We start from the raw sequence: 14,101 nt of genomic DNA, 5'->3' as shown, positions 1-14,101 counted from the left end.
GACAGGAAAAGGAAGGGATTACTAAGGTTTCCCACCACCCCTGAGATCACCCCAGGATGTAGCCTTCTTTGCCGAGGCATGTGGCTGGGCCTCTAGGATAGAACGAGGCCACAAATATTGACTATGAACCTGCGCTACTTGAAAAGCCTTCTTTCCTGGGAGTCCACAGCCCAAACAAGGACCACATTTTCCAGCCAGCCTCCCCAGTAGCAGAGCTTGGGATCTGATCTCCATCTGCCTCCCTCCTCTTCATTGGTTTGGAACTCAGGAAGAAAAGAATATAATTTATACTTTCCCAAAGCCCCCCACACAGAAACCGTATGGCTTTCTCACTAAACTACAGACAACTCCTAGCCACACTCATCTCTGTATCCCTCAGCAGAGGATCGAGAGGCCGGTCCCCTAGAACACAACTTAGTAGGTGCTTAAGAAAAGTCTGCAGATTAATGAATGCTGGGTGTGGTCAGAGCAGGGCAGCCATTTCTGTGGCACAGGTCAATGAAGACAGGTGAAGGCCAGGGAAGCAACAGCAAATGAAATCTCCCTGTTCCTTTCACCAAGGAGTAAATTCAGTTTTAAAAAAAGTAAAGGGCCTTGTGAGCTTATTAAGAGATACAAGAACTGGTACCAAAGGAACAGAAGCACAGCAAAGCAGGCTCTGGGAACTCAGTGCCATCAGCTGCCAACAAGAATTCAATGCCATCAGCTGCAACAAGAAAGCAAGAAAATGCTCTTCAGCGCAAGGTCAGTGCTCCAGCTGCAGGGCAGGGTCTGGAAGGTCACTCTCTGAAGAGGTTCCAGGGACAGACATTCTGTCCTGGCTGCTGGTGGCTGACTGCCTCTCACCAAAGGGGCGTGGATACTTCCTACCTCATTTTGAGAGCTCCATGAGCTCTGAATGTCCTCTTAGGAACCCCTTGGTTGGTCCCTGCTATTGGGTTACTATGAAAAATGCTGTGGATAAAATCTCCCCACCGTGTACAAAGCTTATTTGGCATGAACAGAGCCCAAATGCTTTTGCTTGGCATTCAAAATTAGGGCCCTGCCGCCTTTCCAACCTCCTCTTTTGCCCCAAATGCCTTTCAGCTTCCCTCTGCCCAGGACCCCCCAGAAACCCAGGACAAGCACTTTTCACCCTCCCATTCTTCCTCCACCCTGTGTGTGCTCTGGGACAACCCTCAGCCCCATCTGCCCTGTCACAGTGAGCCACAAGTGTGCCGGCCCTCCTGGAGGGCTGGGTCAAGCCTGTTCCTTCCTCGCACCCTAACTCTGCCTTGCGCACAGAGGGATTCCTGGAACGGTTTGCTGAACCAGACTCGAGATGTGATCCGAAAAGGGCTAAGCTACACTGTGAAGGTTTCTTTCTCAGCGTGAAGTGCTGTTCCTGGCTGGGGGACCTGGTGCTAGATGCACCCAGAAGCTCACGCAGGTCTAGTTTCCTCATTCATTCATTCATTCATTCATTCATTCATTCATCCATCCATCAAATGCTTGTCAGGCCCCTGCTTCATGTCAGCTGCAAGGGGCTTGCCCTGGACTTGGCTGTGCAGGGTGTGCACAGACACTGGGCTGAGAGGGCTGACAACCAGCCTGGGCCCCACTGCAGGCTGTGTGTGCCTGGACAGGGCTGCACCAACCCCAAGGAATGCAAGGAAGCCCTTTCCTCCTCACAAAGGCGTCCTCCACTAGCCAAGGCTGCTCCCTCTGGAGGCTTAGTCTACTCAGAAGGGACATCTTTTGGAAACGCACACAAAGGAGCAGTCTAGGCTGGAGGCAGCCCTCAGAATGCCCCGAGATCTTCTACCTCACCTGCGCCTGGCAGAGAAATGTGACGGAGAGGACCCACGGCAGTAGGTACCTCCCAACCTCGCAGCTCAAGCCAGCAGGCTCCCTGACCCCTCCAAACCATGTCCTTTACCCCGACCCTGCCCCTCTAAAGAGAGATGCTGTGGAGGGCAGAGGGGTCCCCACTGATCGCAGGGTGTCTGCTAGCACAGAGGGTGCTCCTGGAGCCCACCTTCTTCACATAAAAATCAGCACAAGGGCCAAGCGGAAAGGGATCCTGTGTCCTGATGGGTCTCCTGTCACCCTTCCAAGCCCTCAAGGCCTAGAGAGGCCTTCAGCTTTGTCAGCTCTCACTGGACTTAGCCTTGATTCTTTCTTTGTCTGAGGAGGGTTAGCGAGTGAAAGGAGGAAGTGATTTTGTCTCCAGGTGCCGTCCTGCCATGGGCTTCTCTGGGCCAGGCCCCATGCTGGGACCTGAAACCCTGAAATTGAGCAGAGCCCAGGCTGCGGCCTCACTGAGGGCCCAGCCGAATGTCTTTGCCAGGATGGGGCTGTGCAACTGCCATTAGTTTCTGAGTCTGCGTCTGGCTATGTCAGTTTGTCGAGAGAGATCCCCTCTTCAGGGGCCCCGTGGCACAGCAGGATGAGCTCCTCCTCCCCAAGCTGCAGCAGTGACAGGCACTAGCCCTTCCCGGCCTCAGCCCCGCTGTTCTGACTCCTGACCCTTCCCCTCGGCTGCCTTGACAAATCATTCAGAGAGAAATCAAAAGCCAGCCAAGTGGACCCCAAGCCTCTTCTGGCCACCAAACCAACAACTCCTCTGTGTCCTCTGTTCCATCCACTCTGCGTCTCTTCTGCCGTTGTCGCTGAGAGCCAACCCCTCTGCCTGTGGTCTGGACCCCACCACACTCTTGCTGGAGGCATTCATTTCACACTCCACATCAACGTGCTCCAATGGGCTCCAGCCTCTTCGGTCCCCACGCAGCTTCGCATACCCAATCAACGTGCTCCAATGGGCTTCCGCCTCTGCAGTCCCCACGCAGCTCCGCACACCCAATCAACGTGCTCCAATGGGCTCCGGCCTCTTCAGTCCCCACGGAGCTCCGCACACCCAATCAACGTGCTCCAACGGGCTTCGCCCCCTTCAAGCCGCAGGCTCCCCGTCACATCCCTCATTGCTGCTCCAGAGGGATTCTTCTTGGAAGAACTGTGCACCTTCTGTGCCTCAACTTCCTCACTTGCCATTTGCTCTGCAACCCACACCAGATGGCATCCATCTCCACCACGCCACTATATCCCGTCTCGTCACCATCACCAACACTCCCATACATCAGGTCCAGCAAATGCTTTTGTCTCTACCACACCCAACCTCTCAGCGGCCTGCCCACTGGTCACATCCTCCTTAAAAATCGTTATTTTAGTAGTTGCTAGTGTTTGCTATGTTATGTGGTGGTCCTAACTCTCTTCATTTAACAGAGGACACTGAGGCTCAGCGGGAGTGGGAATAGCTTGCCCAGGTATCACAGCTAGTGTGCGGCAGGGCCAGCGTTGTAACTGGTGAGTCAGGCTCAGGTTTTCGCCTTCCCCGCATGGGCTCCTTCCTGCCCCGCTGGCTGCCGTGATGCCGTCTGCGCTGCTTTCTTCCTGCCTTGCCGACCACTCCCCTTCAGTTGCTGTGGCTCTCCTTCTGCTCCTCAAGCTTTTTATCCTTTTTTGAGACACAGTTCCACTCTTGTTGTCCAGGCTGGAGTGCAGTGGTGTGATCTCGGCTCACTGTGGCCTCCACCTCCCAGGTTCAAGTGATGCTCCTGCCTCAGCCTCCCAAGTAGCTGGGATTACAGGTGCCCGTCACCACACCCGGCTACTTTTGTACTTTTAGTAGAGATGGGGTTTCACCACGTTGGCCAAGCTGGTCTTGAACTCCTGACCTCAGATGATTGACCTGCCTCAGCCTCCCAAAGTGCTGGGATTACAGGCATGAGCCACTGCACCTGGCTGCTCCCCAACCTTTAAATGTGGAGGGGCTCAGTCTCAGTCTGGCCCTTTCACTTCTCCATCTACATTCTCTTCTTAGGCCGTCTTAGCACCTATATTAGGCCTTTAAAGGGGGCTTTAAATCCCAATTCTTAAAGGTATGATTCCAGCCCAGATCTGAAATGTAGACTGGAACATCTGGCCGCCTGCCTGGCATCCTGACTTCCTTGTCCTCAGGCACCTGATGCTTCCAAGCTCAAGTGGGACTCTGAAGTCTCTGCCTCCCTGACCCCAACTCATCAGTTCTTCCCCAGGCTTCCTCACTGCAGCAAATGGTGTCACCAGTCATCCACAGCCTCAAGCCCCACACTCAGGTTTCCTTCCGTATTCCTCCTTTTCCTCCACCCCTCAACATCCAACCTACAAGTCCCATCAGTTCTGCCTCAGAAGGCATCTCAGGGTCGCCTTCTCTTCATCTCCATTGAGAACGTAGACCAAGCTGCTCTCCTCCACCACCTGGACCAATGCTCCCAGTTTCCTGCTCTGCCGGCGTCCACTTTGACTGCCTTCCGTCCCATTCTCCACATTTAGCTGGAGTGATGTTTTTTTCCGGAGAGGGATCTTGCTATGTTGCCCAGGCCGGACTCAGGCAATCCTCCCACCTCAGCCTTCTGAGCAGTGCCCAGCTTGGAGTGATCTTTTGAAAGTGGTCCTTTCATGCTCCTGCTTCAAGTCTTTCTGTAGCTTTCCAATGCTTTTAGGATTAAGTAAAAGATCTTACTATGGCTACCATGGGTGCTGGCATGACCTGAGTCTGGGCCCTTCTCCTGGCTCCCCTTGGCTGCTTTACTGCTTACTCCTCAGCGTTCATGCCCCAGGGACCAGCATTCCTCTAACACTCAGAGCTCAGGCTGCCCCTAGGGCTTCCCATGTGCTGTTCTATGCCTCCATCGTCCCTGACCTGGTGCTAGTCACTCCTGAGGTCACTGCCCAAGTGTGTGCAGGCCCCCTCTGGCTCCCCTGGTTCGGGGAGCCCTTGTGTTATGAGGGGTCACAGGGGCCTACAGTGCTCCCCCCAGCACTCAGCACAGGGAGTTAAGTGCTTCTGTCATTGTTCTGTTTCACATCTGCAAATGCCATGAAGGCCAGGAGCTGTGTCTGTCTTCATAACCATAGGACTCCAGTGCCTTGCTCTACTGTGGCACGTGGAGATGCTAGACGATACTGTGTTGACAACTGAGTGCCTACTGTGGGTTGGAGCTGGGGTTCTGGGGCCACACTGGTTGGATTTAGATTCTGGCTTTCTAACTCATTAGCCATTTAACCTTAGGCAAGTGACCTGATAGCTGTGTCTCAGTTTCTTCACCTATGGAATGGGGTGAATATGGGTATTTATACCTCATAAGGTTATTATGAGGGCTGAACAAAGTAAGACATATTAAAGTCCTTGGAATAGCATCTGACACATCCACAGTGTGTGGTAAACGTTAGCAGGACAGGCTTGACGCTCAGGGACGTCGTGTTCCCTCTCACAGGCTCTCCCTGTACAGTGACTGCACACACCACCTGTCTGGGAGCTGTCTTCATCTCGTCACGAACGGGGCAAGGCTACGGGATTACCCCTTGACCCTGCTGATGCAACCTCTGGTGCCTGGGAGGAGTCTGGGCAAAGGGGCCAGGCCAGGCCAGGCCAGGGCCAAGGAATTTGTGAGAGTATTACAGCCTTAAATTTCCAGCAGAAATCAGAAAATCTGATCTTGCACATCTAAGAATAGCCACTGGTTTCAACCATGAGAGGTGCCAAAGTGAAAGCTATAATTATTAGTAAGTAACAAGCAGAAATTAACCACCTACCGCAAAGTCATTTTTAGCTGCCATCCTAAGGTGGAAATTGAAAAATGGGCACCAAGAAGTTGTTGGTTTGGAAAAGACCCTGGCTCAGTGCTGAAGGGCTGTGGACATGCGAATTTCCAATGCCAGCAGTAAGGTGTGCACTCAAGGAAGATGAGGAATGGCTCCCAAGGAACCATGTCTCCCACATCCCATGCTCTAGTGGGACTCTCCTGACTTCTGCACAGCGAGACTGCAAAGGTGCTCACTTCTTTCCAGCCTGGGCTCCCACATTGCAAAAATGGAGAAAATAACCTTCCTCTGACCTTCTTTACAGGATAGTAAATAGACAAATGGCACTGGAAGATACCTCGAACTTTTAGAAGAAGAAACCATAAACATGGGTAGGTTTCTTTCCAAATATCATGGGAGGCACAGATGCCGTAAGAAAAAATTGATAAATTTATTTTAAAAAGTGGCAAAAAAGACAAAAACTGAAAAAAAAAAAAAAAAACCAAAAAACCCAAACAACCCTTGGAAGAAGATGTTTACAGCACCTATTTCAGAGACAAGGCAGATTTCTTTGACACACAATAAATGCTTAGAAATAAAAAGGAAAAGCTCAGTATCTAAGAAGATAAATGGTCAAAAGCTATGGACAGAAAATTGAAATACCATTTTCTACTTGTCAGATTGGCAAAGATCAAGGATTCTGAGAATTCATTGTGTTGGCAAGGGTGGGAGAAAGTGGACATGAGCACACTGTTGACTGGAATGTAAACTGGTACAAATCTGCGGAAGGCAATGGACAAAACTTATCAAAATTAAAGAGTACACTCCCTTTCACCCATCAGTTCCACTGTTTAGAGTTTATCTTACAGATAAAAAAAAAAATACACAGTCGGCCCTCGGTATCCATGGGGAATTGGTTCTGGGACCTCCCTCGAATACCAAAATCCATGATGTTCGAGTCCCTGATATGAAATGGTGCAGGATTTGCATATAACCTATGCACATCCTCCTGTGTATTTTAAATCATCTCTAGATTACTTAAAATACCCGATACAATGTAAATATTATTTAAATAGTGCTTATACTGTATTGTTTAGGGAATAATGACAAGAAGACAAAGTTTGTACGTGTTCAGTACAGACACATTTTTTTCAAATATTTTTAATCCAAGGTTGGTTAAATCCATGGATGCAGAACCCGAGAATGTAAAGGGTAGACTGCGTATAGGGATACTTATTGAAGCATTATCCGTAATGGCAAAATACTAGAGATACTTATCTCTCAGAGCGGGGGAGCTCAAACCACATAAGGTAAAACCCGACAGTGCAGTGGAAGCTGTTTTCTTGTAAATTTACCTCTTAAAAGGCTATGTGAATGTATGATATGATTCTACATCTTGACTCAAGCAGTTCTACATATTGACTCTTTGAAAGAGTCAGTCTGGCACAAATTGCCATAATAATCTAAATGTTATCAGCTGAATTCAAGATTCAAATCTAAATGTTAACCAGTAGAGTATTGGTCAAATGACGGTCTAACCATACAGTCGACTTATACTCTGTAGCCGTGACAAAGTATAAGTCACCTTACAGGTGCTGATGTGCACTGACCTACCAGGTAGCACATTCAGAGGGCGGTGGGGGACAAAGTACAGCGTGTGAGATTTCTGGAAGATGCACAGAAGTGGTGACAGTGGTTGCCTGTGGCGGGGGTGACTGAGGCTCACGGATAAGAGGGAGCCTTTACACTTTGTGGCTGTTCAATTGTTTGCCATGGACCTATGGAAGGGAGCACCAATCACACAGAAAGTGGGGACCTGCTGTGGGCAAGCATCCCTCATCTCCTGGACCTGTCCCCTTACAGAGCAGCTGGTGGCACAGGTATCCTATTCACTATCTCCTTGCCTTGCACAAAGACAGACAAGTGGCCTAGGGACTCTCTGCTATGATAGATTTCTCTGCTGGAAATCCAAGGTCATCTCCAAGTGACCTTTCCTGCAAGCCTCAAATCTGGGTCCACCTCCACCATGGGTTCCCATCACGAGCTCCCAGTGTACTCAGTTCACCAGAAAAAAACCACCAGGAGAGAACAGGCCCACAAATGCCACCCAGACACCATGGCTTTGGGTATCAGACCTTGATCTAACTAATTTCTTCTAAAGCTTACAAAACTTATGGGTTCTGGCAGTATTGTGGGAGCTGATGATGGACACAGGAAATAGAGGTTACCTTGTTTTCATGAACTGCCAAAAAATTGAGTCCCATTTATTTTGTCTCTCAGAGCAGTGAGGCTCAAATCACATAAGGTAAAACCTGGCAGTGCACTGGAAACTATCTGTCTTCTCAATTTTCCTCTTGAAGGACTATGTGAATATACGATACGATTCCAAACCTTGACTCAAGCAAAGTCATTGCTTTGAAATAGTCAATATGGCACAAATTCCAAAAAGATCATAATTGACTGCATTCATTCGTCCTACACATAATGCTCACCGTATGCATACAGCACAGTTTGCTCAGGCCCTACAGGGTCTACAGTCACTTTCCATAGTTCAATTCCACCACCTTCTAGAATAGTAAAGCCACACCCATTCGCTAGGAAGGAGAACTTGACTCTGTCCTATGGGCCACGCAATGAGAAATGGATCTTGTGTGATTATATTAAAATTCAAGGACAGCTCCAAGAAGGCTGGGCGTGGTGCCTCACACCTGTAATCCCAGCACTTTGGGAGGCTGAGGCAGGTGGATCACTCAAGGTCAGGAGTTCAAGAGCAGCCTGGCCAACATGGTAAAGCCCCATCTCTTCTAAAAATACAAAAATCAGCAGAGCATGGTGGCAGGTGCCTGTAATCCCAGCTATTTGGGAGGCTGAGACAGAAGAATCACTTGAACCCGGCAGCAGAGGTTGCAGTAAGCCAAGATCACGCGGTTGCACTCCAGCCTGGGTAAAAGAGTGAGACTCCATCCCCACCAAAAAATAAAATAAAAGGATAGCTCCCAGCTGAATCTTAGCCATCAAGTTCTTCAATATTCTAATAATCAGCTACAAAATTTCCTCCCCAACAGTCATGGCAGGCCACGCGAAGTGGGGCAAAGTCTCTGGATAACTGAGTCGGCGGCAGCAAGATGCCAGGCGGAGCTCTGCTGGAATATGTTGACTCTCAGGTCAGTACGTTTTCCAAGAAACAAGCAAGAGAAGCACCGCCTTTGAGGTCAGGGGAGGTAGTTCCACCCTGGAGGAATGGCCTTCAGCCCTTCTGGTGTTTTAGACCTCGGCACTTCAGAAACCCAACTTTGAGACCAATTTGAAAGGCAACTCTGCCCCTACACCAGCCCCACAAGTTCAGGTTTACCTGGCCTGGACACTAAACCATACTCCTTCCCTTTCTGTTCTCTGTAGTCGTTGTTCACGGGGGTGACTGACTAGGACAGGCATCAGACTTCTCTGCCAGGGACTGGGCTTTTGCATAAGGGAGCTGTGGAGGAGGCGTTACTGCTACTCGTTGGCCCTCAGAGCCAGAATGTCTGGGCCTCTCTGAGCAAGAGGCCGAATGCCGCAGGTGTCTGCAGCAGAGAAGAACAACTGCGAATTCAGGAATCACCCCTCTTTTGTACTTCTGCTTAGGATATAAATTGTTAATTTATGGTAGTCGTTATGGCGCAATTGAAGATGCCAACACAGAAAAGGCTGGCTGAACTGGGCTCTGTGGCATGCCAAGGCCAGGTAAATCCAAACACGTTTTCAATGCGAAGGCCTGCCAGTGGTATCAAACAGGGTGGAATATCACACGATTAGCCTTGGCAAAAAAGGAGTCAACAGAAGGACAATTGGTGGATAATAAGCACCCTTCTCAGCCAAATGTGGGCTTTCACCATGCACTGTAAGAGTCAAGCCTGAGAAGGCCCAGGTAGGGCTGTACGGATGAAGTGATGAAACCTAAGGAGTGGAATTACCTTTTATGTCGAAACATAAATATGTAAGTAAAAACAGCCATTATTTCTTGGAAGCGCAGTGCAGTGAGATTCTCATTATTAAAATGCCTGCACAGGCCAGGTGCAGTGGCTCACGCCTGTAATCCCAACACTTTGGGAGGCCGAGGTGGGTGGATCACCCGAGGTCGGGAGTTTGAGAACAGCCTGGCCAAGATGGTGAAACCCCATCTCTACTAAAAACACAAAAATTAGCTGGATGTGGTGGCGGGCGCCTGTAATCCCAGCTACTTGGGAGGCTGAGGCAGGAGAATTGCTTGAACCCAGGAGGCGGAGGTGGCAGTGAGCCGAGATTGCACCACTGCACTCCAGCCTGGGTGACAGAGCAAGACTCCATCTCAAAAAAAAAAAAAAAAAAAAAAAAAAAGCCTGGACACTGCATTTATTTTTGGGCTTTTTAGTGGTGCAGAAGCATCGCTGAGCCAGCAAAATGCCCTGGGAACTGGGGAAGGGGCACTCATGGCCCCCTTCTGGGCCAGTCTCCAGGTCAGAGGCTGCTGCTGTCTCTCTATGAAATTACGGAGAGAGCCAACAGAGAGGGGCAGAGGCGCACAGGAACATGGCGGCACCAAACACACGGCCCCTTCCCTGGCTTTATAAAGACATCTGTGTCCTTACCACCACCTGGCCCTCTCGCAGGGACCCCAAGAATTCACTGCCAAGATGTGCCAGGCATTGCACTCACCAACCCTGGGAGATGGGTGTTATTCCTAAGCCCATCACACAGAATTGGAAACTGAGGCTGAGTTAAATACTTTAACTCAAATCTATCCAGTTGGTACAGGTATGACTCCAAGTCACTCACAAAGACAGTCCCTACAGCACAAACCCGGTACCCCACATGGCAAACTCCCCAAGAATCCTTAGAGTCAAATCCAGAAAACTTTCTTAGATGTCTGCTCTGTGCCAGGGCACCGAGGCAGGGGAGGGGGATCAGGGCATACAGAGTCACTCGTGGATCCTGCAGAGAAGCAGTAACATTTCGGTGCCTGACTGAAGCTTTGAGCTTTCCTGATGAGGGGTGTGGGCTAAACAGGCAAGCGCCCAGGCTTTGGCACAGCAGCAGGTTGTGGGTAGGGGGCGGAGTGGTACCTGCATGGAGCCAGATCTGTGCCAGCGTCATCCAGGGGTGTAGCGGGCCCTGCTTAGGGGCGCTGCTCTGCAGAGACGAAGCCACTTCCGACAGTGCCTGCTCCACTCTTGAGGCTGCTACTGATGTGGCGTGGACGGAGCCTGTGAGAGGTTTTTGAGAAGACTCTATCAGGAGCGAAAGAACAGACCCAACCAATCAACCCCTTCCCACACAGACAAGTGTGGAACACACACACCCCTTCCCCCAGGATGTTTCTAAGATTTACTGTCCACAAAGAAATGTGGGCAATCATGGCCTGGGGCCTTAGTTTCCATCCTTAGGCTTTAGCTAATCTTTTTGTCAACAAACAGAGCACATGCCCCCTCCAGGAGCTCAGCCTAGCAGCGTGAGTGCTGGGAGATAGGGGGCCAGATACACAGCTGTGACGATACTAGTGTTTAAAAATCACATAAATGAAGCGCTACAAAGGTACATTACAAAGCGCCCCTGTAAGGGCCTAAACCTAGAAACTTAATCAGGGTCAGGGGAGGAATACACTTGCCTCCTGCGGTAGCATTTGGAGTACATGTACTGGCCATTCTCAAGACAAACCCAGCAACTTCCCAGCCTTGGAGAGGTGGGCTACACCCTCAGTTTAGAACCATATTCTAAGGCATGACTTAAAAACTGCAGAAAAAAGCACACTTTTGCCCTGTGTATAAGCAGATGTCTATCCTTAAGGCTAGACTAGCAGGGGATGGGATGGGATGGGTTTGTAGCAAAGACTCCTGGGGCTCAGAATATGCACCTGCCTGATGACTCTGTAAAACCTGCTGCCCTGAAAGGCTAAGGACACGGGTCGACTGAGCATGTTCACTAGTCAAGGGATAGGTGTAGTTCACAAGTCAAAATGCAAAACTCATTTCTCTTCACGTTGACCTCTTGGAGGTACTGATGATCAGAGACCACCTCCTTAAACAGAGGCTTGCTTCCCACCTCTTTCTAACATTCACTCTTGGAGATGTGGTTTTAGAATCGACAGCAGGATTCTCAGTTGTTTCAAATTTGAGACTGTTAATATTTCTATTCACCTGCATCATTCTTAATTTGTACTTCATCAGAAAGCTTAGTATGGAGATAAACATTCCAACACTGAGAATGGTAACTACCAAATCATCATAAAGTTTAAAATAGTAATAATCTATAAAGATAAATGCTGACTACAAAATAAATGGAGTTATATTCTTCATAATACAAAATTGTGAGCATAAAAATAATTTCAGTTGCGCTTTGGAACGCACCCATCATCTATAAATTTAAAGAGTATTATTCACAGCAACAGATGCGCCATCCATGTTATGTTTTGATTGCTCCAATATAATGGTAACATGGATGCCTCTAAATGCACCTGAATCCTTCAGTGGGGCCTTGGTGGATGGAAATCAGAGTGGGCCAACAGTGCCCACAAGGATGACCAAGAGGAGAGCAGCCTCTGGAAAGGTATAGCAAGTCCTGCTGCACAATACGGAATTCAGAGGCTGAGTTAAAAGAGTCTAATTGTCCAGGCACGGTGGCTCATGCCTGTACTCCCAGCACTTTGAGAGGCCAAGGTGGGTGGATCACCTGAGTTTTGGAGTTCGAGACCAGCCTGACCAACATGGAGAAATCCTGTCTCTATTAAAACACAAAAATTAGCCAGCTGTGGTAGCACATGCTTGTAATCTCAGCTACTCGGGAGGCTGAGGCAGGAGAATCGCTTGAATCTGGGAGGCGGAGCTTGCAGTGAGCCGAGATCGTGCCATTGCACTCCAGCCTGGGTGACAGAGCAAGACTCTGTCTCAAAAAAAAAAAAAAAAAAAAAAAAAGGTCTAATTGATGGCATATGAAGGGAGAACCTAGGAAGTGTGGCTAAGAATCTATCCTTGTTTAGACAAAGTATGTCTAACTACTATTTTTAAAAAATCTAAATAGCAAAATGATTAAACTGCTGTTGAAATTTCTTATTTGTCACCTTTTTATGGAAAGTAATATTCTAACTTTGATAACAAGGACTTGATGTAGTTTCCCTGAGACTTTTAGTAGCAATGATAGTTAAATGAATGAATAGCCTAGAGGTTGCTGCTGCCCTATTCTGCCGTTGCCAAGCTGGCTACCTTCTCACTGGCTTGAACAGTGGTTCTCAACCTTAACTTCACATCCAAATCATTTGGGATTTAAAAAATCATGAGGTTATAGCCATCCCAGGCCAACCACATCACTCAGTCTAGGGGTGAGGACTGGCATCTTTGTTAATCACCCCAAGTGATTCCAATGTGCAGCTAAGGATGAGAACCACTCGCCTGGAGAGACAGGAAGCAAATGTTATGAATATTTGGTCAAAAAAAAGCCTGTACATGGCCCAGGCAGCCTGAGCTCTCCTGCTTCGCTGCAGCTCAAGGGTCACCTGGAGCACAGAGTTCCAGGAAGATCTTGTTCTCTAGAACAAGGGTTCTTAGACTTTTTGGTCTCAGAATCTCTTCAGATTCTAAAAAATCACTGAAGACCCTAAAGAGATTGTTTATATGAGTTATGTCTATTGATAGTCACATTAGAAGTCAAAACTGAGACATGTGTAAAATATTCACTAATTCATTAAAAAATAACGACAACAAATTACTGCTCTGGAAGCATTCTGTACCTTTTCTACCAGGTTCTGTGAATCTTTTGCTACAGGAATTTTTGACTTTTGGAGGGGCTAATTTTGGTTTTCGGATTAACTGTTTTGTTTGGTCCACAAATAAATAATCAGAACTACTGCTAAAGTTTCTTCTCTGTGTGATATTTATACACAACTAAATCAATTAATTCCTAGCACAATATATTTTACTATGAATAAGGTCTGGCAGATGATGATGATGATGGTGACGATGATGACAGCAGTGGTGGTTGTCAGTTTTAGAGAACATACCATGCTTCAGGCACTGCGATTGGCACTTTATATGTACTAATCTTTAACCAGAATGAAAACCCTAGTCTGATTCCAAATCTGTCCTCTAAGTCCAGCTCTGATGCCACCTCCTACAGGAAGGCTGTTGTGAGCCTTCCGCTTCTCCCTACAATGAGTGAGACCCTCTGGCCCTCGGTGCTTCTATGAGTTTGTCACTAACAATGCACAGACCACAGGTTTTAAAGTTAATGTTCACTGTCTCCCTTATTAGACTGTGTGGGTCTAGAAGACAGGAACTACGTCCTCAGTCTCGGGATTTTCAGGGACTGACAATACCAGACCTATACTAGGCATTAGGTAAATGAGTGTGCAGGGAATGAACAAGTGCTGTCAGTAGACAAGTCACTGTCTGAAATTCAGAAGAGGGCACCCCCTCTCTGGATGCACGTCCGTGTGCTCCACTCTTCCCCTCTAACAACAGGCTCAGAGGCCGGAACCTTCACCCACTCAAAG

General features: G+C 48.5%; 1 protein-coding gene across 7 annotated transcripts in view; it reads right to left on the bottom strand.

Moving 5' to 3' along the window:
• The window catches only part of TTC7B (tetratricopeptide repeat domain 7B), a 275,212-nt gene that overhangs the window by 44,003 nt on the left and 217,108 nt on the right, over positions 1-14,101 (bottom strand). For all 7 annotated transcript variants that reach the window (XM_017961461.3, XM_017961462.3, XM_003902158.3 and 4 more), the window contains one exon: positions 10,683-10,823. In XM_017961461.3, the coding sequence (XP_017816950.2) occupies positions 10,683-10,823 (141 nt within the window). The remainder of the gene's footprint in view (positions 1-10,682; positions 10,824-14,101) is intronic.

This window comes from Papio anubis, chromosome 7 (assembly GCF_008728515.1).
Source record: "Papio anubis isolate 15944 chromosome 7, Panubis1.0, whole genome shotgun sequence".
NCBI classification, from domain to species: domain Eukaryota; kingdom Metazoa; phylum Chordata; class Mammalia; order Primates; family Cercopithecidae; genus Papio; species Papio anubis.
The sequence above is the reverse complement of the archived record's forward strand: the minus strand, read 5'-3'. Positions and strand labels throughout refer to the sequence as shown.